This window comes from Sus scrofa, chromosome 3, assembly GCF_000003025.6.
Source record: "Sus scrofa isolate TJ Tabasco breed Duroc chromosome 3, Sscrofa11.1, whole genome shotgun sequence".
In the NCBI taxonomy this organism is placed as follows: domain Eukaryota; kingdom Metazoa; phylum Chordata; class Mammalia; order Artiodactyla; family Suidae; genus Sus; species Sus scrofa.
The window spans coordinates 30,995,455-31,021,494 of NC_010445.4; the positions used below are offsets into that span (position 1 = coordinate 30,995,455).

At 54.5% G+C, this 26,040-nt stretch overlaps 1 protein-coding gene across 6 annotated transcripts in view; it reads right to left on the minus strand.

Moving 5' to 3' along the window:
- Positions 1-26,040, minus strand: part of SNX29 (sorting nexin 29) — a 548,686-nt gene that overhangs the window by 410,748 nt on the left and 111,898 nt on the right. For all 6 annotated transcript variants that reach the window (XM_021088060.1, XM_021088058.1, XM_021088059.1 and 3 more), the window contains 2 exons: positions 4,643-4,706; positions 2,039-2,167 (listed from right to left, as the gene is read on the minus strand). In XM_021088060.1, the coding sequence (XP_020943719.1) occupies positions 2,039-2,167; positions 4,643-4,706 (193 nt within the window). The remainder of the gene's footprint in view (positions 1-2,038; positions 2,168-4,642; positions 4,707-26,040) is intronic.

Genomic DNA, 26,040 nt, shown 5'->3' on the forward strand with positions numbered 1-26,040 from the left:
TGAACAAATTCAGTAAAAATGCATGTTTTGGAGCCCCGGTTGTGGCTCAGTGGGTTAAGAACCTGACGTAGTGTCCGTTGAGGATGTGGGTTCGATCCCTGGCCTTGCTCAGTGGGTTAAGGATCTGGTGTTGCCACAAGCTACAGTGCAGGTCACAGATGCGGCTGGGATCCCGCATTGCTGTGGCTGTGGCACAGGCCAGCAGGTGAAGCTCCGATCCAGCCCCTAGCCTGGGAACTTCCATATGCCACAAGTACGCCCTTAAAAAAAAATTTTTTTTAAAGCAAAAACGCATGTTTTTAAGGGAGGTGGGGCTTGGGGGGGTTGCTTTACAGTTCTCTTTAATGAGACATAAACAAAGTCACAGAAAAGGAAAGAAGATGGCTCAAATAAAAAGAGGTTCGGGAGTTCCCGTCATGGCGCAGTGGTTAACGAATCCGACTGGGAACCATGAGGTTGCGGGTTCGATCCCTGCTGTTGCTCAGTGGGTTAACGATCTGGCGTTGCCGTGAGCTGTGGTGTAGGTTGCAGACCCGGCTCAGATCCCACGTTGCTGTGGCTCTGGCATAGGCTGGCGGCTACAGCCCCGATTGGACCCCTAGCCTGGGAACCTCCATATGCCGCAGGAGCGGCCCAAGAAATGGCAAAAAGACAAAAAAAAAAAAAAAAAAAAAAAATCACCAGATGTATGATGCATGACGTATGCCATAGGAAATAAAAAAATTGTATATAAGCTTGGTTGATTCAAACAATAAGCGAGCAGTTCTGCAGAAGCATCAGGTCTGTGTCCATTCTTTAAAAAAAAAAAAAAAGAGGTTCGGAGCTCCCATCACAGCACAGTGTTTAACAAATCCGACTAGAAACCATGAGGTTTCGGGTTCAATCCCTGGCCTTGCTCAGTGGGTTAAGGATCCGGCATTGACGTGAGCTGTGGTGTAGGTTGCAGACGCGGCTTGGATCCCACGTTGCTGTGGCTGTGGTATAGGCCAGCAGCTACAGCTCCAATTAGACCCCTAGCCTGGCAATCTCCATATGCCGTGAGAACGGCCCTAGAAAAGGCAAAAATACAAAAAAAAAAAAAAAAAAAAAAAAGTTCAACCACACTCTGAACTAGGGGAATGCAAATGAAAAGAACTCTGCCTGTGTTTTCACCTGTGATTTTATCCAAGACCCCAAAGTCGGATGTGCCCTGGGGCCCAGCCTCCACAGAAGACAGGTTGACGACCACTACCCAACTCAGAAAAGCACTGTGCTTTGACCCAGCAGTTCTACTCCTGGGATTTTTCCAGCAAAGAGAGTCTGATGAGAAGAAAATGACAGATACAAAGGTTATTTGATGTGCCATGACGAGAAGGATTCAAAGGCTACGTTCTGGGGCAGTCAGACAATGAGGGATTGGGAGGTGTTAAAAGATGGCAGCCCCATCTCCACCGGCAGACAACAGCCTCTGCGCTGCAAAGGGAATGGTGTGCAGAATACGGTACCTTTTGCATCAAGGAAGAAAAGGAGGAAAGACGGAGATGAAAAGAAGAAAAACATTCATGCATCCAAATGTACAAGCCTGCATGAGTACATGGAGCATCTCTGGATCAGCAACCCTGCCCACTCCAGGGGCGAGCCACACGGCTGGGGACCCCAGAATCTAGCCTATGGCCACACCACCCTGAATGCATCCGATATTGTCTGTGGACCACAGAATCCAACCATTTGGACCTTTTTGTATTTTGAGCCATGTGCATACATACTATTCATTATTTATTCAATATTTACTAAAATAAGTTACATTTCAGATGCATAAATTTTATTTCCATGGGTTGCTGTCAGTTTTTTCATTAAAAAGTGCTGATGGGAAGTTCCCCTGTGGTGCAGTGGATTAAGGATCCAGCATTGCTATAGCTGTGGTGCCACAGGTTCCATCCCTGGCCCAGGAACCTGCACATGCCGTGGGGACAGCCAAAAAACCAAAGTGCTGCTGGAAGGTGTGCTTGGATTTTACCAAAACCTCCCCCGCCCAGCCCGGTGGCTCTGCGCCCCCTACCTTGTCAACGCCTGCACCTTCGTGATGTGCCGTTCCTCCTGCTCGGCCACCCTCCTCTTGAAGGTGTCGACCTCTTGCCGGAGCGCAGCCGAGTGCTCCATCTCACCGTCAAGCAGGTTCCGCAGGGACCTGGGAAGAGGGGACTCCATCTGTTCAGACGCTGTCAACCCAGAGCCACCCAGAACACAAGTATTTACCTAAGTCAACTCCTAACTCATCCGTTTTCCACCAGGCTCTGCATAAATCCCAGTTCAAGTGGCTCTCCTACAAACTGATGTGCGGAGACACCGGACCTGCTCCAGAGCCTCCGATCCATAATTAGCATGACCCCTGGGGAACCATCCACTTGGAGCTCTGCAGCCCTGAGGGCAGCTTGAATCGGGGCGGGGGAAGAAGTCGAGCAAACTCAGGGCGAGCCTCCTTCAAGATGCCCCATGCAAAACCGAGGCACTCTGTCACAGCCACAGTGCATGAGATTTCACCAAGGAAGCGACACCAGGACAGGCCAAGGAACAACCTGAGCCATGGAAACAGAAGGCGGGCTCCGTTTACCGGACAGAGAGCAGGCTCCTCTTCCAGGGGCTGACCTCTTGCCGGAGCACAGCCGAGCACTCCATCTCACTCCTCCTTCGCCAAGGAGAAGGAGGTCTCCTTCGCAAGCACCCTGTAGCCCTGCTCCACTGCCCCTCCAGCTTCAGCGGGCAGATACAGTGTTTTCTGGAGCTACGTGATTCGACCTCGCCTAGAACGGGCATGATATCTGGACTGTGTTAACTCTCCCAAACACACACACCTGCCTATCTGCCAGCCTTGGTCTTAAATAGCAGAGAAGACAGCAGCTCTTCCAAAAATAAACACACGTTAACACCTAGAAAGGAGCCAAGCAGGGTTCTTCTGACCACCCACCTCGCTGGGCCCCAAACGGCTATTTCCAGAAAACATGTGCGAGCTTTGGTGCGGCTGCATCCTCAATACCACGTGACATCAGAATACAAGCCCAAGGGCCTGTGCCTCCCACCCCCCTGCTCCCTGAACCCCGCCAGGCCTAGGTTCCCTCAAAGTTCTGTGGAAATGCCCCCTCTTGGGGCCTGGAACCACCCAACACAAACACGGTGTGATTATTTTTCTTTCTCTGAGGAGAAGAAATTACCAGAAGTGACCACTGTTCCTCGCAAAGGAAGACAAAACCTATAGCTTTTCCCAGGAGAAGGGCCCCAGCGGGAGCGAGGAAGAAAGCATCCTCCACGTCTACCGCCCCCTGCTGGAAGTTTATTTTAGCTGGGAAATTGCACTGTCTGAAGACTCCTTTCTTAAAAACCTCTTTTGTTTTCCACGGCATGCTTGTGTACTCATCTCTGTTTCATAAAGGAGGTGGGAGAGGCTTGTCAAGCAGGCCCCAGACAAGGCTGTGAGAGGAGACCCATGACTGCGTTACCTGGGACACAATTCCTACGCGAGGAAGGAAGAAGAGAGCCACGTGCACACACACGCATGTGTGTACATACACACACACACATCCCAGGACACGATTCCTGCTCTGAGTAAAGGAATAAGAGGGCAACATGTGCGTGTACACACACACACACACAACCCCACACATACACCCCGCCCCCAGGGGGCAGCCTAGCCCTGCTCAGCACTGCTCAATGGACAAGTGCCAGTAAAGCCCGAGGCTGAGCTCCCTGCAGCCAAGACAAGGCCTGACACCAGACAGACAGGAGCAGCAGGGCTGATGAGCGCCTGGTGTCCAGCACGGGCTTCCACAGGGAATCAAAGTGAATGAAACCCTTGGGCCCCTCAGTGTCTGCGGCTGGGCTTTTGGGGAAGCCAAAGAATGCGAATACCACCGTGCCCTTGCTGATTTGACGAAGGTTTAAGTATTCTAGCACTTGGAACGCGGCGGACAGACCCTCGATTAAAGGTTACCCAGCACTTCGGGGGGTCGGACGGGGACGGCTGGTGGTGAAAATGGTCTAAAATCGACTATGGTGACGGCTGCACCCACCTGTGAATGTACCAAAAGCCATCAAATACTTTAAATAGATGAAATATGGGATGTGTGGATTAAAGCTCAAAGGCTGTTTAAAAAAAAAAAAAATTAAAAAATAGGAGTTCCTGTTGTGGCTCAGGCGGTTAAGAACACAACACAGTGTCTCTGAGGACACAGGTTCAATCCATCCCTGGCCTCACTCAGTGGGTTAAGGATCCGGCATCGCCACGAGCTGCAGCAGATGCGGCTCCGATTCAGCCCCTAGCCTGGGAACTTCGCTGAGCTGCAGGTGCGGCTGTAAAGAGAAAAATAAATAAATAAAAAATAATTGTAAAAATTAAAAATAAAAAAGAATTAAAAAATAAAAGAGACTGCCTTACAAATTCTCGGCTTGTTCTAAGACCGTACCATGATCATAAGGTTCTCATGCCTTGCTAAAGCTCAGGGTAGAGTCTCTATGCTAAAGTGGTGCATCCAAGACCAAAAAATAAGACACCACTGGTCACAATTCTGCCATTAAAGCCAAGCGTCCTTCACATGGCGATATTCTCTGTGCCCCAGGAGCAGCCTGGCCACGGAGCAGAACTGTTCCTCCAGCCCGAAGAGCTCAATACCTGTTCTCTTCCTCCAGCTCATCTTTCCTGTTCATCATGGCCACAATGGCTTGTCGCAGCTCACCTAGAGGGAGAAAGCAGAGTCCAAATTAACCGGCAGATCCCGCCCGCCACACCGCCCCTCAAGGTCTGCATTATGTGCTATTTAGAGCGACTTGTCTAGACAAGTTCCCTTTTCCCTTTCAAAAATAATTCCTATACAGTCTAAGCAATCCAGTGGGCTCAGTCAATCTCTCTTATTAGCCACATAAAACCCAAGGGCAGGGCAGGATGAGACTCAATGCGGAGGCGTTTCCTGAGTGAATAATCTCAGCTGCTCCAGCAGAACCAGGCTTGCGATGTCTAAGTGCTCTTCCAAGGCCCTGCTACAGGACAGCATCTGTTTTGAACAGCGACGTGTGGTCCCAGTCACAGCTGTTTATCAGCCGCAAAACAGACGGCTGATCACAGGACAAGCAACTCCACGAGGACGCAGAGATGCTCGAGTTTCCTGAGATGTGGTTTCGCTGCACTGACTCCCAGACTCTGGGGAGGGGAGGGGGGGGGCTCTCCACCACGCAGTCCAGGATTCCTTCTAGGAGCTACTCCCCTGTTTTCTTCCACGCAGGAAAGCCTCCACCAACAGAAAATCAATTAAAGAAGCCCCCAAGTTCCCAACTACATCAAACGTAACACCTGTCCCTGTTTACCCACTGTTTACATTCAAACGTCAACCTCAAGACCAGGAACTTACGAATTTCTCCTGGAGAGACGGACTTGTTTTATTTTTTTTCTAATGGACACTGTGAACTTTTTTTTTTTCCCCTCTTGGGACCGGCTGCAGGGAAGCTCATGGCCCAAACTGCACATTCAGTGGGCACACATGGGCTTGTGGTCACCATGATGGGCCCTAATCCTCCCTCCCGTCTCCAACCTGTATTTCCACCCAGTGCTAATCTACTGTGACCTGTCTTGCTCTATTTTTTTTTCTTTTCAGCTGTCCCATGGCATATGGAGCTGCCAGGCCAGGGATCAGATCTGAGCTGCGGGAAAGAGGCATAATTTGCTGGTTTCTTCCTTGTAGCTAAAATCCAAATCCTTCTACTTGCCAAGCTCTGTTCAAAGCCCAGACAGGGCTGGCGCTACCTCGTTCAACCCCGTACATACACCTAAGAAACCCCACCCCACACTTTTGGGGCACAAATAAATTGGAAAGGAGGAGGAAATGGGGGGAGGAAGATGACAGAGATAAACAGGCGGGTCCCTCGGTCCCCTCATATTCAGGATGCCCAGGCATAAAGAGGCCACCAAAGACCCTGAGGCAAGACATGGCTCCCGGGACCCTGCTGTCCTCTGGCTGCATCAGAGGAGACAGAAGCCCTTGGCCCGGGTCTCAGGGGAGGAAAGGGAACGAGGGGCCCTCCTCCCTAGCCCAGAGCAAACACTAGAAGCCCTTCTGCTCAGATGAGATGAGACCAGGAACAGACCCTCGCCTGCCTTCTTTAACCCAGAGCAGCCACATCGGCATCACAAGGACGTGACAAGGTCTAGGCCGTGGCTTCCCCGTGGCACTTGTGACACTGGGTCACACAGCGAGAGCCCAGGCCTTCTAAGGTGCCAGTGACGTGTCCCTCTCCTGCTGTCACCAACGAGTCACCAAGGAAGAGTCCAAATTCCTTGTGTCCACGTGAACTCACGGAGCACCTGCGAGGTCTGAGCACAGAGCACCGCTCTTGGCACTGAGGGGACCAAAGTCTCTGCCTGCAGTGGGCAGACCTCCCCTCAGGAGGGCAGACGGTCAAACATGCCAGCACGGAACAGCCAGGATGACCGGATGTGCAGGAGGAAGCCAGGGATGGGCAGGGTGCCCTTCGTGGGGTACAGCAGGGCTACTCATTCATCGACGCCTGACAGCAACATCGGGCTGGAAGAACCAATCTAAGAGGCAATTAAATAAGCTGAGCAAGCACACACGTTGACCCATCAGAGCCAAGACGGAAACCCGGCCTTCGCCAGGCTGGGGGGCAGGCACGTGGAATGCATGTGCGTATCCAGAACCGAGGGCGCCGCATATCCTGGTCCAGGTAACAAGGCCACAAACCGGAACCCAAGGGGCTCGGCTCCAGGCACACGCAATGCCTTCTGCTTTTCGCAAGGTTCAAACATTTTCATAATGGAAACAGTGGGAAGGAAAGGTATTTCCAGAAAAGATACTACAGAAAAACAGAAAGAGCAAGGAGAGAGCAGGACCAAGAAGAAAAGAGGGAAGGAGGGCAAGGCCCGAGGCAGAGTTAGACAGCCTGGAGAGACAGGAAAGAGGCCACACTGCTGCCCCGCAGCCCCGCGGGAAGGCTGGGAGCTCACACCCTCGTTGTCAGTAACCATTCCCTGAGCGCCTGTCTACTGGCTACAGGGCACCTTCCCGTGGAGACAGCCAGGCTCCCAGCTGGAGGGAAGTGTACCTCACAGGGGAATTTTTTTTTTTTTTTTTTTTTTTTGGCCGATCCCATGGCAGGCGAAGTTCCTGGGCCAGCAATCAAATCTGAGCTGCAGCAAAGATTCAAGCCACAGCAGTGACAATGCCAGGTCCTTAACCACTAGGCCACTAGGGAACTCCAACAGAGGATTTTTTTTTTTTTTTTTTTTTTTTTTTTTTTTGGCCACTCCACAGCAAATGGAGTTTCAGGGCCAGGGATCAGATCCAAGTCACAGTCTTGACCTAAGCTGCAGGTGCAGCAATGCCAGATCCCTAACCCACTGTGCCAGACCAGGGACTCAACATGCATCCCAGTACTCCCAAAATGCTGCCAATCCCATTTTGCCACTGCAGGCTCTCTCAGCAGAACATTTCTTTTTCTTTTTTCTTTTTGGGCTGGACACGCAGCATATGGAAGTTCCCAGGTTAGGGGTTGAATCAGAGCTATTGCTGCTGGCCTAAGCCACAGCCACAGCAACATGGAATCTGAGTCGCGTCTGCTCAGACGTACCCCCCAGCTCACAGTTATGCCAGATCCTTAACCCACTCAGCGAGGTCAGGGATTGAACCCACAAACTCATAGGCAGTATTTGGGTTCATTACCACTGAGCCGCAAGGGGAACTCCAGAGGATTTCTTAATGGAGGACAATCACACATGCCTACAATGGGTCTGTCTGACTTTGCATCCAACATGGCCAGGTACCTAAGGCCCTGGTTCTCAGCCTCGAACCAGGGTCTCAGACACAAGGAGTGAGAAGAGCACCCACTTTCTCACCTCCCTGGGGTGCTATAAGGTTCTGAGGAGAGATTTGATAAGACGATGCTATGAAAAGGCACTCCCTCTTACAAACTGCAAAAGGGGTGTAGGAACAATCTAGAAGAACTCAATGTAGTACTAAATTTAACTCTTTTTTTTTTTTTTTTTTTTTTTTTTTTTGCTTTTTAGGGCTGCACTGGCAGCATAGGGAGGTTCCCAGGCCAGGGGTCAAATCAGAGCTACAGCAGCCAGCCTACACCACAGCCACAGCAACGCCAGATCCTTCACCCACTGAGTGAGGCCAGGGAATCAAATCCAAAATCTTGTGGTTCCTAGTCAGATTCATTTCTGCTGTGCAGAAATGGGATGGGAATGCCAAGATTTAACACTTTTTTAAACTAAAAACTCTGATAAACCTGTAAAAAAAAAAAAAAAAAAAAAAAAAAAAAAAAAAAAAAAAAAAAACAAGCCAGTGATTTATTCCCAAGATGCCAGAGCCATGGGGATTGGGGGAAGGGAGAATCAAGATTTAGTGTATAACTGAAGACAAGCAGGGTAATGTCTCTTTGGCTCCTCTTAGAAACCCAGAGCAGCTGTGTACTGCAGGCGCAGACTCGGGAGATTGCTCCTTCACTCCAAGGCCTGTCTGATATCTCATTTTCTCAAGGCACTGCTCGGGGTGCAGTTCGCAACTGGTACAAACTTCTCACAGAGCAAAGGACTGGATAGTCATTATTCCAACGTGAGGCTAGAAAAAGTGCTATCTCCCTTAAAACAAACAAAAAAAACCCTATCTTTTAAAGCAATTTTAGGTTCCCAGCAACGTCAGAAGGAAGGTACAGATTTTTCCAGCATACCCCCCCCACACACACACAGGCATAGCCTCCCCCACTGTCAATATCCCCCAGCAAAGCGTCATGTCTGCTACAAGTGACGCTGATGCTGACGCATGGCCATCACGTGAGCACAGTTACCTCAGCGTTCACTCTTGGTGCTGCGTGTGCCATGACTTTGGAAAACAGCATGAGGACACGTATGCACCATTACGGTATCAGACAGAAGAGGTTCACCGCCCTAAAAACCCTCTGTGCTCTGCCTGCTCATCCTCCCTCCCCACTAAGACCCGATGAAACCTCCTCATACTCAAAAGGGTCACGCCAGCCTTCTGTTCTGCAGCCGCACATCATGCTGGGGCCCGACTTACACTAACGAGCTGCGTGCACTAGCTGGGAGCTGGCTGAGAGCACCGCACAGCGCATGCGCCCAGAACGGGCACGCCCACTGCAGAGGCGCCGGGCCGGGGGTCTGCACCCCGCAGGACAGGGGCAAGCCCCGGGGCCCTCAGCTCCCACTGGGCGGAGCCTGGCCCGGGGAAGCCGCGCACCACCCACACACACGATCCTTGTGCTGGGATGCTAGTGTCCCCAACGGCGTCGCCAACGCCTTCGTCTGGCCTCAGCTGCGGAGACGCGCATCTGCCTGAGCAGCCTCGGACCCAGCCACGCATCCAGCCTTGCTGAGCCTCTCCCAGGCCGTGACACTGCGCTGTGCTGTCCTTCCCCACAGAGGTGGACGCCTCTCCTTGAATAAGCGCAAGCCCAACGAGGCATTCTCATTGCAGTAAAAACACCTCACAGGCCATCTCCACTGTTCACAGATGTCGAGGGCCGCACACGGGCACAGTGGCCTAAAGCTTTTGCTGGCTTCCCTGAAGCTTCAGAGCTGGTGAAGAGCAACGCCTCACTTCTTCCTGGCCCAGCCCCTGGCAACCACCCTTCTGCTCTATGCATCTCAGTTGGACTCAAATTCCTCACTTAAGAGCAATCGTGTGGGCTTTGTCCTTCTGGGTCCAGGTTATTTTACTTAGCTTAATGCCTTCGGGGGTCATCCATGTTGTCACATGTGGCAGGAATTTCTTCCTTGTTAAGGCTGAGTAATATTCCAGTAGATTGTTTCACAGATGTACTCACATGTTCAAGCACTCCCCATCCCAATCTGATGAAACCCATCTATTCAGGCCCCAATGAAAAGGCAGCTCCTCTGGGAAGCCCTCCGCGATTCCCCTACCCCTCAGCAAGCTGTACAGCACATCTGGGGTCCCCAGAGCTCCCACACGCCAGGCACTTAGTCAAGGTTTATGGGAAATACGTGATGCAGAGGGACGGCTCCTGTGTAAGTGCAACACGACCAACACGGAGAGAGCAAAGCTAACAGCTGTCACATGGGGGGGGCACTCCTGTGTCTAGTAGCACATCACACCTGACAAGCCTCATTTCAGTCCTCACAACCACCCGCTGAGGACGCTCAAAAACACAGAGCAGGAATCCACCCTGGGACAGACCGAGCTGTCTGCAGGGCCCCAAGCCACCTTCCGAACCCTAAGACTGAAGAGTGTGCAAACTGTCCAGGCAGGTCCAAGAGCTAGAGAGAAATAAAGTGCTTCACGGGTACCTACAGCGGCAAGAAGGTCAGGAGGGGCTTCTGGTAGTTTCTGTCCCAATGGCAGGAGCAGGACCCACAGAAGGTTGCTACCAACAGGCCCCAGGGCTGTGGAGATCTGAGTTCAAGCCCAGCTCAGCCACATACTGCCTGATAACTTCAAGCAGGTGTCCCCTCACAAAGCACAACATGGACTAAGGACACACTTCCTGCTGGATGCTGAAAGAGAAAACCGAATTCCCCAGGCGGTGCCTGCACTGCAGCCCACATAGGGACGTGGTTCAAGATGCCAGATTTCAGAGCATGATCTCGAGAGTCAGGAGCTGGGTTCAAATCCTGCCTCTACAGCTGGGGAACCTTGGGCAAGTTACCCACCCTCTCTGAACCAAATATACCTCAACAATAAATGGTATCTTTTTTTTTTTTTTTTTTTTTTGTCTTTTGTCTTTCTTTTGTTGTTGTTGCTATTTCTTGGGCCGCTCCCATGGCATATGGAGGTTCCCAGGCTAGGGGTTGAATCGGAGCTGTAGCCACTGGCCTACGCCAGAGCCACAGCAACGCGGGATCCGAGCCGCGTCTGCAACCTACACCACAGCTCACGGCAACGCCGGATCGTTAACCCACTGAGCAGCGGCAGGGACCGAACCCGCAACCTCATGGTTCCTAGTCGGATTCGTTAACCACTGCGCCACGACGGGAACTCCAATAAATGGTACCTTAACAGTCGCTATCTCACAGAAGCCTTGGAAGGATTCAGTGCCCAGCACATTGAAGGTATTCAACAAATGCTACTCATCACCACAAGCAGTGCCTTTCCCCTCCCTCAGTGGCTGGGATGGACACATGGGGACAAGGCAGCAGTGACCACCCAGGCACAGGCAGGGTCCACTGGGCACACTTTTACAGGATTTACCGAGCTCCTATGTACCGCAACCTTGGGAAATAAAAAGGAGTATTTTTTAAAGTGGTCTATGCCTTAGAACAGCAGATTAGATAATAAAATTTTATGAACTGTCAAACCAGCTCAGCACAGGTTCATCACCAGCGCAGCACGTCGGAGATCAGACCCAGACCGTGAGGTGTCAGCTGGAGGAGATGGTCAAAGTGTCAGGATTCTGGGCTTGTAGGCACAGCAGGCGGGGATCCCAAACACTGCCACCCAGACTTTTGGAGCTGAAAGGTGGGGAGTCCCCAGGGAGAAGAAAACCTGGAGGGGCAAGCGTTTCCCAGGAGAGCCCAGGAAACACACAAATGCTCTTTGCAGAAAACAGCCATGAGTCGCTGTAATGGGACATCTTGGCCGCAAGTCCACCTTAAAGGGACCCCAATCACACGGCACAGAGGCCGCAGAAGTGGGGGGAGGGCGGTGGCCATCACTGGTGATCCGCACCACCATCCTGTTACACCCCGGCCTCACCCGTCCCACACGCTGGGCATCTCCGGCCTCCTGGACCACGGCCTGCATCTGCAGCAACATCAAAAGGACGGAGGACACAAAGATACAAAGACAGGTAAAGCAAGACTCTGATGCTGCCAGTCCAGTCTCAGAAAAAAAAAAATCCATCACTGTCAGATTGTCCCCTCTACCGTCCCCATGTCGCCATCCACAGAACATTCATGGCTAACGCTGAAGAGAAAAACGGCCTGAGAGGAGTTCCCATCGTGACGCAGTGGTTAACAAATCTGACTAGGAACCATGAGGTTGCAGGTTCGATCCCTGGCCTTGCTCAGTGGGTTAAGGATCTGGCGTTGCCGTGAGCTGTGGTGTAGATTGCAGATGCAGCTCGGATCCTGCGTTGCTGTAGCTCTGGCGTAGTCTAGTGTCTACAGATCCAATTCGACCCCTAGCCTGGGAACCTCCATATGCCCCAGGAGCGGCCCAAGAAATGGCAAAAAAAAAAAAAAAGGCCTGAGAGCTGGTATCACCCCCACCCACCCACCCACCCCGCTCTGCTGCCACCGCCAAAAAAAAAAAAAAAAAGTGCTCTTTCGACAGGCCTTAACTTGAAACGCATTTGCTACGGGGACTATCCTCGGGTGAGTCATGTTGGGGCTGATTTCCATACTTCACATAAACATTCTGCTTCTCTGAGCTCCAGTGACACGCACCGCAAAGGCGCTCCCTCTAACTCGTCATCTTCTCTCCTCTCCCCAGCGCCACGCATCCCGTTATGTGTTTAATCTCCCTCACTGTGATTTCTCTCTTTACTGCCCGCCATAGCACACATCTCGAGAGACAGCAGCGCAGCCTTTCTGCTCAGCGGCCTCTGCAGGGCCCGGCTGAGTCAGGGTCTCCCTCTCCTGAGGCGGAAAGGCAAAGAATGACCCATGGAGAGGTCAGCTCCAATTCAGAAAACTGAACGGCAGATCTGGCCAAGAAGACAGGAGAACGTTAGCGCAGGAAATCGATCTGGGATAAAGAGCATTTCGAGTCACTTCGGAAAGGATGGGTTTGTCCATAAATGTTGCCAGGGCAAGGGACCGTCTAGGGAGCAAGAAACAAGACTTAAATCTCTGCTGCTGCTACGTGTCGAAATAAATTTCAGACAGAACACTTTAAATATGTGAGATGCAGCAATGAAAACCATATAAACACGGGCACGAACGTTTGTGCCGTCTTGCAGCAGCGGAGGCCCACCTTAACATGAAAGCAAACAACAAGTCCTTTACAGAATGATAGCTTTACTTAAAAAAAAAAAAAAAAACTTTTGCACATGGAGGGCCAATCTAACAAAAAAAATTGAAAAACTGGTCCATGGTGGAAACTAAGCTCTTCCAGGCAGTTTACAGGCAGAGTATAAAGAACACAGGTTGGCATTCCCGTCGTGGCTCACTGGTTAACAAATCCGACTAGTATCCATGAGGACACGGGTTGGATCCCTGGCCTCACTCAGTGGGTTAAGGATCCGGCGTTGCCATGAGCTGTGGTTGCAGGCGTGGCTCGGATCCCGAGTTGCTGTGGCTGTGGTGTAGGGCAGCAGCTACAGCTCCGATTAGACCCCTAGCCTGGGAAGCTGCATATGCCGCAGGTGTGGCCCTCAAAAGACAAAAGACAAAAAAAAAAGAAGAAAGAAAGAACACAGGTTTTCTAATCAAATCCCAGACCCCAGACCTCTCAGCTCTAGGCCCCCAGGCCAGTGACAACCTCCTCGCCCCTCAGCTGGAAGTACGGAATTAACACTCCGACCTCACAGCACAGGGCAGGGCTTGGCATAAGTTTTGCTGGATCAGGGACCATGGGCCTGGCTTTAACAGCTGCTGCCTCCGACACTGTGCTCTGGCCCCTCAGGCTGTCCCTGCTGGGCTTCCTCCCTGTGCTCACTAGTTCCCCAGAGGCAGCAGCATCCACACCCAGGACTGGACCACTGCCTCCACCCCGCAGACACCCGGAGCTCCAGCCCATGTGCAGAGCAGGCCTCGGCTGGCTCACACTTGGCCCATCCATGCACTGTCTCCCCACATCAAACCCACTCTCCTCTCTTGAGCCTCTGAGTCTTGGCACAGGCAATCCTAGAAGGCCCAGCAGGCCTCCAGTTTCCAGTGTGGCTGGTGAGACCTAGGGCAGCAGGCTGACTCCACTGACAGAGGCTCCCAGAAGTTTAGGATGGGCCTAAACAGCCTGTGACTCGGGATGAAGAATGGGAGCAATGTGTCTGGCCCAAGAGCAAAGTTCTAAGTTGGTCCACCAAGATCCCTCTGTCGAAAGCTGAGCTGAGGACAGTCCGCTGGGCCCCTTCTGTCACCCGGTATGGCTGGCCGAGTTTGGCTGAGCGGCTGACATCTGAATTGTTGCACATGAGCCACAGAGCACTGCGCCCTGACAACGGGGCAAAAGCACGGGGGCGCCCAGACTCTGAAAAGAGTCCCTACCGATGTAGTAAACTGGCCACTGGCCAGTGCGGTCTCTTGCTAAGATGGCCAGGACGCCTCCCTGAGACAAGCTGCAGAGACCGAGCAGTCCTGGGAGTGGGGCAGGCACATAGGAGTGGCCACCCAGCACCCAGGCCCCTGTGAGCCCCCTCATCCTCAACCTCCTCAACCCTGGGGTTCTAACCAGAGCAGTTCCGTGTTGCAGCCAAACAGGCCAGGGAGGGTTCAGGGGGCCTCTCTTCCCTAAGCCCCACCATGCCTGCATATTTTCACCTCGAGGGAAGCTCTATCCGTTAAGGTGGGATGGCTCTTGGCCAGGTGTGACCGCCCAAGCCCCACCCCAAGCTTATGAGCCCCTGGAGAGCAGGTGCCTACGAGACCTGTACAGCGAGTCAAGGGCCAAGCGTATACGTGGATTAATAAACGAGTGAATGACTGACGTACACCAACCGCTAGCATCTGCCCCTCATCTCCAGGAACTGAGCCTGGGATGGGCCAGGCAGAGACGTCAAGCGCCTTTAATCATAAGTTCAGGCCTCACCAGAGGAGCTAACTACTGGTTCACAGCTGTAATTTCCTGCCCCAGTGACAGGGAGTCAGGCTCAAATTGCACTTTTTTCAATATGTGTCTCAGGAATGGATACACAGGGAAGGGAAGGGACGAGTTCTTCTATCTCACAACCATGACCTCCAACCAGGTGAGCCTGCAAAACCATCCCCGGCCCCAACCCCCTGGTACATGAATCCGACCACACAGTCACGTCAGCAGAGCAGGGCCCAGCCTCCATCGGCCGAGGACCCAAACAGAAACGCAGACACACCCCAAGCGACACGGCTCTGTTCACACATCGAGTATGGGCGTCAAGGCTGCTATAAAAAGTCCTGAAACAGTGACGTTGGGGTGGGCAGAGCCTCGGCAAGCCCTCCAGGAGGGCAATTATCTTGAGATCAACTTGCCTTCCACTCCCTTTCCAAGATTAAAGGGAGAAAACACGACAGTAGCCGTCTGGGCGGGCGCAGGCTCTCGCATATACACAGATCTGTGTAATACTTCTTTGGCTTTCTATCGCCGCCTCTTCCTCTAAAGACCTCAAAGAGCCTTTACAAACACTCCCCGCGGGCCCAGACTCAGTTATATTTAAAGAGAGGGCTCGAGAGGGCGCACGCGCAGAAATAAACAGGGCTCTTCTGTGCACACTTACTTCACCTACGACGCCACTTCCCAAACGGGGACTGCTTTTTATATCTTTTTCTGCCTTCCCACTCCCTTTCCTTTTATCTCTGAAAGAAAGGATGGACTACATTGAGCTCCAAAACATAACTTTTTAAATCGATCTGGGGCCCATTCTGGTTTCCTGTTCTGTTCCTCTTTCCTGCCTCGCCTGAAAGGCCCACTGCCCACCCAGAGTTGCTACGTCGCAATTTGTTAGGATGAAAATGTTACAATGCCCCAAGACACGTTCCCAGCGTTCAGGTGGCTGCTGTGCACTGTTTTCTGTCCGCCCAGCAAGGCCAAATGCACCTCAATCTCACTGGATCTCACAACATCCCTGAGAAGCGAAGCCTGTTACACTCATGACACGAATGTGGAAGCAGAGACCCGGAGGGCGGACGGGACTTGCCCTGTGCCACACAACCAGGAGCGGGCAGTGCAAGGACCCAACCTGGTCAGGCTCCTCGTCAGCCTGCCCCTGACCTGCAAGGCAGCACCAGGCCCGCCTACCCACCCAGGGTGAAGCACCTCCTCTCCACGCAGCCCGCCCACCGTCCCCGCTGTACGGCCTCCAGCCACCCTCCCAAACGTCCTCTGTCCTCCGAGGCAATCAGGAAACTGATCAAGTTCTGCCCCTCCCGCCCAGCACCCCCTGCTTTAAAACTACTGTTTCTATATCATCTGCAAATGAGACAAGATTTGAGGAATCCATGGAAATGGAAGGAGGACCAGAAGAATATCACTGGGGATAAGAAACATACCTTGCAACATTGTGCTAAAGTTCTAAGTCTTTGGGGACTTTTCTGCATGTGTAATTGAGGGTTCTCTCGCTCGCTGGTGTGTGTGCTCTCTCCCTCACACACACATACACACACACACACACACACACACACACACACAGTGTTTGTTTAAAGTAACTGGCAATACAAATATTACAGCAGGTAGCCCCAAAGCGGATGCAGACAGGACCAAAAAGTAACGACAGTGTATGCAATAAAGCCTCAGATGGATGGGGACAGGGCTCCAGCCCCTCACAGAGAAATCAGCATCCATGTTTGCATGTGAATCTGACTTGAAATGCTGTTAGCAAAGGTTCTGAGCAGGCAGGCCCTCGAGATCGTGGCTACCAGCCCCCACCTTGAGCGCCCCCCCTCCCCCCGCCCGCCGAAGTGCCTAACCACCCATCAACCTGCAAACAGCGGAGACAAGGAGCACTCACGGACACAGCGCCTTCGGGGAAGTCAGCTTTCTGCTGCACGTGAGAGAATGCCAAGTGTGTAGAGCTGGAAGAGGCCTGAAAGGGCCTCTGAGGGAGGCAGAGGCCTCCAGGAGACGGAGAGAATGGACAGTGGCTGGACACCCCCTCCAGGGCAGCTCCCCAAGAACCTCAAAGTGATTAACTCAGGGGCCAAAAAGGGTTAGAGCACTCCTGCCCTGCCCAACTCAGAAAGGCCTAGAAAAGGAGCTCCCATCATGGAGCAGGGGCACAAAGCTGATGAGCATCCATGAGGATGCAGGCTCACTCCCTGGCCTCCCTCAGTGGGGGAAGGATCAGGCTTGGCCGTGAGCTGTGGTGTAGGTTGCAGACTCACAGACTCGGCTCAGATCCTAAGTTGCTATGGCTGTGGTGTAGGCTGGTGGCTACAGCTCCAATTCAACCCCTAGCCTGGGATGCTCCTTTTTAGGTGCTGCCCTGAAAAGCGAGAAACACTCACACCCATGCACACACATGACCTGTGCTGTGCAAAACTCATCTCTTTGGACAGAGCATGTCCTACACGCTGGGCCCCACCCCTGCCTGCAGTTTGACTGGCCAGCTCCTGAGGCCAGACAGATGTCTAAGCCCTGGTAAGCCAAGGACCCACCCTCTTCCCCCAGGGTGTGGAGGAGATGCCCATTCCTACCAAGGAACGGAGCTCCCAACCAGGAGGAAAACAGTGGTGGTAGCGCTGCTCTTCCCACTCGTTTGAAGCGCTGGCCCCACAGCCTAGGCATGTATTAATCAGATGTAGACCCCCTACAGGACGGTCTCTCGGGGCTGACGGGATCCGTCAGCGTCCCCGACGTTCACGTCCCACCTCATCACGAGACAAGACAACCCCCTGCCCCTTTCTTCCCAAGGCAGTTCTCTCGTGGGTACGGGAGCGTGGTCTGGGGGCTGGATGCTGGGTGTGGACAGAGAATGAAGTCTCCGCCAAAAGAGCCTCTGGGAAAAACAAAGTCTGTCTGCCCCAGATGTCACTCTCCAGGGTCTAGACTCGGCAGGGCCTGGAGAGGATAAGCGGGCGCCCACGTGGTGGGGGAAGGTGGCCTCAGCCACGTGGGGACCAAGCGGTGATGGTGGACAGGAGGAGGAGGGGTCTCCAGACATGCTGGGCTGCACGTCGGAACCACCTAGGAAGCTAACGCACAACAAAAACCACCAAAAACCACCCCTCAGCCGGCACCACAGACCAGCTAATCCAGAATGGGGATGGGGCCCAGGCCTCAGGGTCTTTGTGTAAAGCTCCTCCCTGACCCCAGCATACGGCCCAGGTGGGTAAACAGGGCAGCAGGAGACCCCGAGCTGAAGATGGCTCAGCACGGCAGCAGGGGCAGCCACTGACATTCAAAACCTCCTACTGTAGGCCAGGCGCCATCCACAGAGCCCCAAGGTACCTACTGGTCTTATTTTTCAAATGCCCAAACCAAGGCTCAGAGAGGTGAAACAACCTGCTCTGGGTCACACAGCTGGGAAGCCAGGGTGGCTGGAGGCCTAGCTGCTCCCCACCAATAGGCTGCCGGCCAGCCGGCTGTGGAGGCCTCTGTCCGTGGTCCTGAACGGCCACAGTGGCTTCTCTGGGAAAGTATGCAGGTGTTTCCTCCTTGGGAGAAAGGCGGCTGGTACCTGTACCCCAACTTTCCGACAAGCTCTACTAACTCTTGCAGCCCAGCCTCTGTCCATGGCACCACAAGAGCGTTAAAGGGAACACAGCACCTCCCGCAAGGAGGTGTGGGGTGTTAGCGTGACCAGGGAGCACCCAGAAGGGAAAAGTCAATGAGAGAAGAGACGGGGCCTCAGGGTCTAGCTGCCCCTCTGCAGGTCACAATTTTTCACCCACTATCACCCTTCAAGGATACATCTGGGCTTGGCTGTTTTAAAGGAACCAGATTCCTTGTTTCACAGCCCTGGTGGTGTCAGCCCCATTTTACAGGTGGAAATCCAAGGACTTAAATTCCTAATGACAGCACCTAACAGGGCACATGCCACATGCCAGACAGCAGGTGAAACTCAGTGCATAAATTGCCTCATTATTAAGCCCTCCAATCAGCCCCGCAAAGCATATGCTAGAATCAAACCCCTTTATAAACAAGGAAGCTGAGACACAGAGATCAGCACAAGGGCCATCTACCCGTGGGTCCCAAAACCATTACTGTCCCCCCAACTCCAGTGGGGTCTCAGAATAGAGGCAGCCAGGGTTCTATGCCAGATATTTGACCACAAAAGTCAACATTCTCAAGATTTTCATTAAAGAACCAAACCTCAGCAGGTTCTGGGCAGAGTCAGCGCAGCCAGAGGTGGTCGTCATGCTTTCCCAGTGTCTCCTCATCATTCCTCCACCAACAGAACCCTCAAGAGCATCTGAGGCCTTCCGCCGGATGCTGGAGGTCTGAGAGCGGTCCCATGCTCTTACTTAACCTGGTTCGAGCCGGCTGCTGTGACCTTGACGGAATCGTACCTCAGATACTGCACCTTGGGATCTACAAGAGCTGGCACTGGCACTGGGGTGGCCAGCAAGCTGGGAGATGCAGAGGATGAGAAAACGGCATGATAAGCAAAGATGTGTGACGTGACAAGGAACAGACAAAGACACCAGATCCATGGTCGGCCCAGTTACTAGCTGGCAAGGTGCGTCAGGCATGTCACACCCACTCTAGGTCTCAGGTGTTCAGTCTGTAAGATGAGGTTGGACAAGCTGACCCTCTGGGACCCTCCCGGCTCTGAGAGGCCGTGAGCATCCGTTAGCTCAGATAAGCCTTCGGAGCTTCTGGCTGCTGCCAGCAAACGGGGAGCACCGGGCACCCCCAACATCTGCTCTACCCGTTGGACAGCTGCCCTTGGCTGCACTGCCAACTGCAACCAGCAGAAATGTGACCTCAGCCTGTCCAAAGCCCCGTGTCTGCCCAGGGGGCAGAAACACCAACACCTGCTGAGACCGGCCTCCTGCACAGCCCGGTGGTAGGGTTAGCGGACAGCAGGAAGACTGAGTGCGTGCACAACACCCACAAATAATTAGGACATCAGCTGCACGGCTTCTGTCCGCCCTCAAGCTGTGGGCTGTCATATGCACAGGCAACTCTCAAACAAACCCAGACACATAATCTACAATTAATTACAAGCACACAGCTCCTGAGAGGGCATGGGCAGCCCTCACGCCAGTCTGAGTCATACCAAGTCACCCTCTTCCACACCTGACGCTCTGATGTCTGCTCTGCAGCACGTGAGCTCCCTGTCACCGAGATGCCTGGGTTCCAGTCCTGGCTCTGCCACCTCTCTCCAGTGCAGCCGTGGGTGTGTCACTTGCCCTCTGACTCGGTGGCCCCCCCCTGTGAAACGGGTATGATGGCACCCACCATGCACCTCCCAGGTCACAGAAGGAAGGGTCACAAGGAGCTCATCAGTGAAAGGTGAGCTCCCATCTGGTTCAGCCGTCACCCCTCCAGTCCCTCCTTGGTTGTGGCCGGCAGCGAGCGGAGGCAGAACCATGCTCCTGACTCTTAAGAGTCCAGCAGGTGAGGCCCGGGAAGGTGGAGAGACAACCAAGACGCACCCAGGACACAAGGGCCCAAGAAACCACAGGGTCCTGGGCCCTCCTGACGCCATCCCGGGCGGCACTGCCCAGCCCTGCTGCCAATGCCACGCACACACCCTGTGATGCCAACAATTCAAGAGCAGAGCCACCTCTAACGCCAGGCAGGATACGGGGCTCACATGCCACGCTGCCCTCAGGGTGGGTAATGGGGACCCCTGGCCCAGAAGAGGTGGGTGCTCAGGACCACCCCGCTGGTGGAAGAATGTCACTGGACCTGACCAGCAGGGGGCTTTGACAGTCACCAATGTAACACCTTCGTTCCCACGGCACCTTTAAAACCCAGCTCAGCCGTCCTGGACTCCACTGGAGGAAGCCTATGCTTCTCCCTGGGGCGGCCTCAGGCCAAGAGGATCAGTGTCACCGTTTAGTCACAACCTCCCTGCTCGGAGGCAGCTCTGTGTGAGCAGGAGCCAGCCTGTCACCTCTGATTTTCCCTCCAGGCCGGGCCTGGCGCTTTGCCTGACAGCTCCTGCACGTGGGAACCTCAGTTCTGCTCAGGGAGATGAGAGGTCCACTGGGTGGGCCAGGGGCAAGGCTGCTCTCTTCCTGAATCAAGGAGGCGACAGCAGGGCACCCCCTTCTCCCTTCCTCCCACTCGAAAATGGCTATGGTCACCAGAACAGCAGCAACCATCTTGCAAACAAGAGGCAAAAAACATTAGGATGAAAACCAACAACTCAGAGATTGGGGCAGAGAGAACCTGAATCATTGGCTGCACTGAGCTGCTGAACCATGCCAGCAACCCCCGACCCCATGTTTCCTGTTTTAAGGGAACAAAGAACTCTTGCCTCAGCCGCTGTCAGTGGGTTTTCTTTTCTTTTTTTTCTTTTTTTTCTTTTTTTTTTTTTGGTCTATTTAGGGCCACACCTACGGCATATGGAGGGTCCCAGGCTAGGGCCTGAATCGGAGCTACAGCCCCCAGCCTATATCCACAGACACAGCAACGCCAGATTCGAGCAACGCCAGATTCCTAACCCACTGAGCGAGGCCAGGGATGGAACCTGCAACCTCATGGTTCCTAGTTGGATGCGCTTCCACTGCGCCACAAGAGGAACTCCGTCAGCAGGTGTTCAATGCTTGCAGCCGAAAGCCTTCCTCAGGGTCTCACGCCCTCCACACCGCACCCCTACTGGGCTCACTTGAACTGGACAATGACACCAACCCTCTTTGCCTCTAAAGCCCTCGCTGGGACCAGCCTCACCACGAGCCCAGGTCCCACTCGGAGCAGAGCTACCCACCCCCGAGCCTCAATGTCCCCCTTCTGTTACGATGGGATCACACTACCTACACCGCGGGTTGGCCTGGGAAGTGAAGGCAATCAGGTAGGTGACAGAGTGACCGTCCACCCCACAGAGCAGGCCCTCAATATTCACACTTCCCTGGAGGCAGCACGGCCAGAAACCACTCTGCTCGGTGAGCAGGTGGGCCTGGGTTCGAGGCACCTGGCCCCGTCAGGAACCAGCTGTTCTACCTCAGGCAGATGAGTTGGCCTCGCTGAACCCGCATCCTCACCTGTCAAACAAGGAGATCAAATCCACCTCCTTTACCGCAGTGGAGACTCCAGAACGAGGGAGAAGCCCCAGGAGGAGCGGGAAGGCGGGCCCCTCCCTCCCTCCTGCCCCCACCCCCAGGCAGAATCACCCACCCCCACAGTATAACTGAGCAGAACCTGGGGGTCTTCCCCGACAGACTCCCCCCCACCATGTCCCCTGCCCACAGAGAAACTTGAGGCTCCTAGGCCTTCCCTCAGTTCCACAGAGCAAACGACATCAGAGAACAGAGAAAATTAAAGGAAAACAGTCAAGCAAGACAAGATAATCACAGTTCAGCCATTCAGCAAAGTCAAGGCCCTTTCGTTGCTCCTCAGGGGCGATCACCTTCTGAGCCACGTCCTTTGAGCCGTTCTGCAGCCCCGAGACTCCCGCCAGGCGGAGGAAGTTAACCTGCACGCTGCCCACACGCTCCCAGAGCCCAGGCCAGCTGGAAGCAGCACTGGCGCAACCACCGCCCCCCTCCCGTTACTCCACCACCGAACAAGCAGAAGATCGTCCAGGAGCCCATCACACCCCCACAGCCCCTCCCTCGCCTGTCCTTAAAGCCTTTCCCGGAGAGCCGTTGGGGGGCTGGGGCTTTCTGAGTACAGGCTGCCTGCAGTAAATGCTGCTCTTCCCTGCACCTCGACCCGGGGCAGCAGGTTGGCTTTACTGCGCCGGGTCGAGCAGACCCAAGTTCGGTTCGGTAACAACTGTAAACCTCCCAAAGGAAGCGGAGGAGACACCAGCTCACCTTAGTGCGGCCACGTGTGTGCAGCGCCCTTTGCCCAACACGGTCAAGGTCTGGGAGGAAAAGCACTGCCCCAAAGAAACAGACTGGAAGCCTCCTCCTAGCAGAAATGGGCACCCTGGATGCGGCTGGGTGCGAGCCGCGGAGAGGATGCGCTCCTTCTCCAGGTCGAGCCCTCATCTCCAGCGCTTAAAAGGCCGCAAGGGACGGCCATCCTGCCTGGGGCCTGGGGCCTGGGGCCTGGGGCCTCGGAGCACGAGGAAGACGGCCTCCATCGCCTGGTTCCTCAGCGCCAGAAACGGAACCACCCCCACCCGAGGCAGCAGACCTCCCTCTCCCTGCACACCTGCGGTCTGGGTGCCCTCGGGGTGGAGAGTTAGGGCTCCTGGGCCCCATGGACTCCTCACATGAGACTCCAAACCCCCAGGGAAACCCGAGGGAGGGAGGAGGGGGCCAGGTGAGGCCTCGGGCTGATGGCCGGGGGTAGGGGGGCCTCCAGCTGGGAACACGCGAGGGCGGGACAGCCGGCACGAGGCGGGCACCCCGGACCCTGCCTGAACGGCACCTGGACCCCCGGGTCACACGGCGAGGCCACCCAGAGAACCAGGAGGGGCGGGGCGGGGAGAAGCCCCTGCTGCTGGGACTCAGGGTCCCTCTCAGAGCTTCCGACCAGCGAGGGAGGCAGACCTTAGACACACGGAGGAAAACGCTACCACAGCCCGAGGCAGAAATGGCCAGACCCTGAAGAGACAAGCTCGCCAGGGGGCGTGGCCGATGCAGGTGCGGATGCTAAGTGGTGGGAAGTCCTTCAGGTGGGGGTGGGGGGGAGAACGTTCCAGGAGGAAGGAAGGGCCTAATTCAAGTCCCGGAGGCCAGTGTGGCTGGACTGAGGGACAAGCGCGCGGACGGGCAAGAAAGAGGGCAGACAGGTCTCAAAAGCCACAGCAGAAATGTGGATTTTGCCCCAAGTGCAGAAAAAGGCCCTGCGGGGATCCGAGGAGGGGAGGTGGGGAGGTGAGACGGAGGGGCTGACAGGCCCGCGTCCCATCTGCCCGGGGAAAGCGCCGACCCGCTGCCGGCGTCCGCTCCTTTCTAGGCGTCCCTGTGCACATGCTGTTTATCTAAACCCCGGGCCCTGGAGAAGTACCGTTTCTGTCAATCAGCAGGCTTGCTCTCCCAGGAGCCAGCCTGCCTTCCAGGGCCCGGGGCCTGCAGACCCCAGGGTGGGCAAGTGGCTGGATACAGAGGCCACTGGAGACCCAGCACCTGGTGGGAAGGGACGGTGATGGACGGGGTGGCGTGTTTTCCAAAGCCTAGACCTTAGTCCTGCCAGAAGCCCAGCACCTAAGGCTTCTGCAAAGCAGGGGGTTAAGCAGCCACGGCCTCACAGCGGCTCCTCGCAGCGAGGCGCCTCTGGTCCTTTGTCCTCGCACTGGGCTCAGCGGGAGGGAGGCCGCCCTGGAGGCTGGCATCTGGGATCCTCGCAGTCTACCGGCTGAGGCATCTGTGGAAAACCCACTCCTCGGGACAGAAGAAGAAAATCGGTGCCAAGCTCCACCTTGAGAGCTAGAAAAGTAGTCTTTAAGCAGACGAATGCACAGGCACCGTGGGGAGCAGCAAGAGATATTAAACTGGGGAGGGAGGGCTGCCGAACCCCATGAGGGCTGGGACTGGCTGAGCAGCAGTAAACAGATAATATTTCCACTTCTTTCCTGCCTTGAGAAACGGGGGGTGGGGGGATGCGCCCGAGCAGGGACAGGGCAAGAGAGTCACCTGAGACCTTCTGCAGCTGAGAAGCTCCCCCTGCACCTCGGAGCCGGAGGCTAACTCCAGCCACCACGCACAGCCCCATCCACTTTTTTAATGATTTTTTCTTCCACCCCTCCTCACTTTAAAGCACCTGCAAATTCCGCACTCACTCTGCCCTGTGAGGAAAGCAGGCAGGTGAGCTCACTCCATCTGAAAGATGAGAAAACTGGAAGCTAAAGTGGTTAACCCTGGGGCCTGAAGGATGTTCATGTCTTCCTCATGAGAACTTTCTAGAGTCTGGCACTGGGCTTCTCAGCTGGATAGCTTCCCACTCCCCGTGTCCTCGTGAGGCTGCCACTTGGCTTGGTGAACAGAGCGGAGGCTTCAGGGCTGAGTCGGGCTTAAGTCCCTGTTCCAGCAATCAGCAGCTGTGTAACTGAGGAGCGAACGGACCTCCCCGGTCCCCAGCTGTGGCATCTGGGCAGAGGGATACAAGTACCAACTCACAGCATTGCTGGGGGAATTCAGTGAGTTACAGGCTATAAACACGCCTGCCGGCATGATGCCCAGTAGGTGCCCTACAAGCCTGGATGCCTCCAACCCTCCCCTATGAGAAGAGACGACACGTCTCCAAGACCCAAAGGGTTAAGGGGTGGAGCCAGAACCAGCATCCAGGTGCTCCCAGCCCACCTGCTGCCCTGGTCTCCATGGCCAATGGTCCTGCCTGATGGAGGTCCCCAACCACGTATCCCCAGGCCTGGCAGAGCACTTCCCTTCAAAAGGCACCAGGACTGGCATCCCAGCCCCAACAGCCTGAGGAAGGCGGCACCTCCCTCAGCCTCAGCCCAACCCCTTCCTCATTTCCACCAGGGTTTCCCAGAGTGTCACGGGAGGTTAGGAAAGTCAGCTTCCTCTGCCACCAGGAGGGCTACTCATGCCCTGAGGACTGTTCAGGAAGGGCCTACCCTCCAAAGCCAAGCCCGTCTGCCCTCTCAGCTGCAGCGGCATAATTATCCTCCTTGGGGCGGCAAAGGGCAACTGATGCATCCACGGGAAATCTCTGTGGCTCAACACTGACCCTTCCCTTTGTCCCGTGCTTTTCCAGCAATTCCTGATACAATTCTACGTCTCATTCTGGGGCTGTCAATCAATCCTTGGCCTTAAAAAAGATGCCCAAGTCATTTCAGAGCTTCCCCAGGCCCTCTTCCTATCACTGAAAACAAGCTCTGTCATCTCTCCAGGCTCTAGTTTTTCATACATGAGACGAACAAAAGAACGCCTTCCTGCAGGATGCGGGGAGTGGTGATGGCTGAGGACAGGGCTCGAGGCAGAGTCCTGCCATACACGGACACCTAGGAATCGCCTGTCAATCGCCTTGATGAACCACTCACAGGGGGCCAGGCACCAGGCATGACGGTGCCAACACACAGTGGATGCGGAAGGGGAGACAAGAGGTGACCCCTGAGCCAGCCTCCTGCCCTCAAAAACCTGCTCAGAATGGGCTGATGGGTGATGCAGACCAAAAACAGGAGGCGTCACCAAAGCTTGTGGGAGGGAAGGCTCAAGAAACACTTCCTCAGAGGAAAAGTGCTTGTGCAGAGGCTTGGAGGATGAGCAGTGGTTACCCCCAAACTGGGAAGGCCCGCGTAACAGAGACAACCACTTATGTCAACTGCGGGGTGGAGGGAGCCCAGTGAGGTGGGGAGGAGCTGGTACCCACCTTCCACAGTAGGAAGAAGGACCTGCTGTGGGCACCACTGCAGGGGGTGCCACTGTGC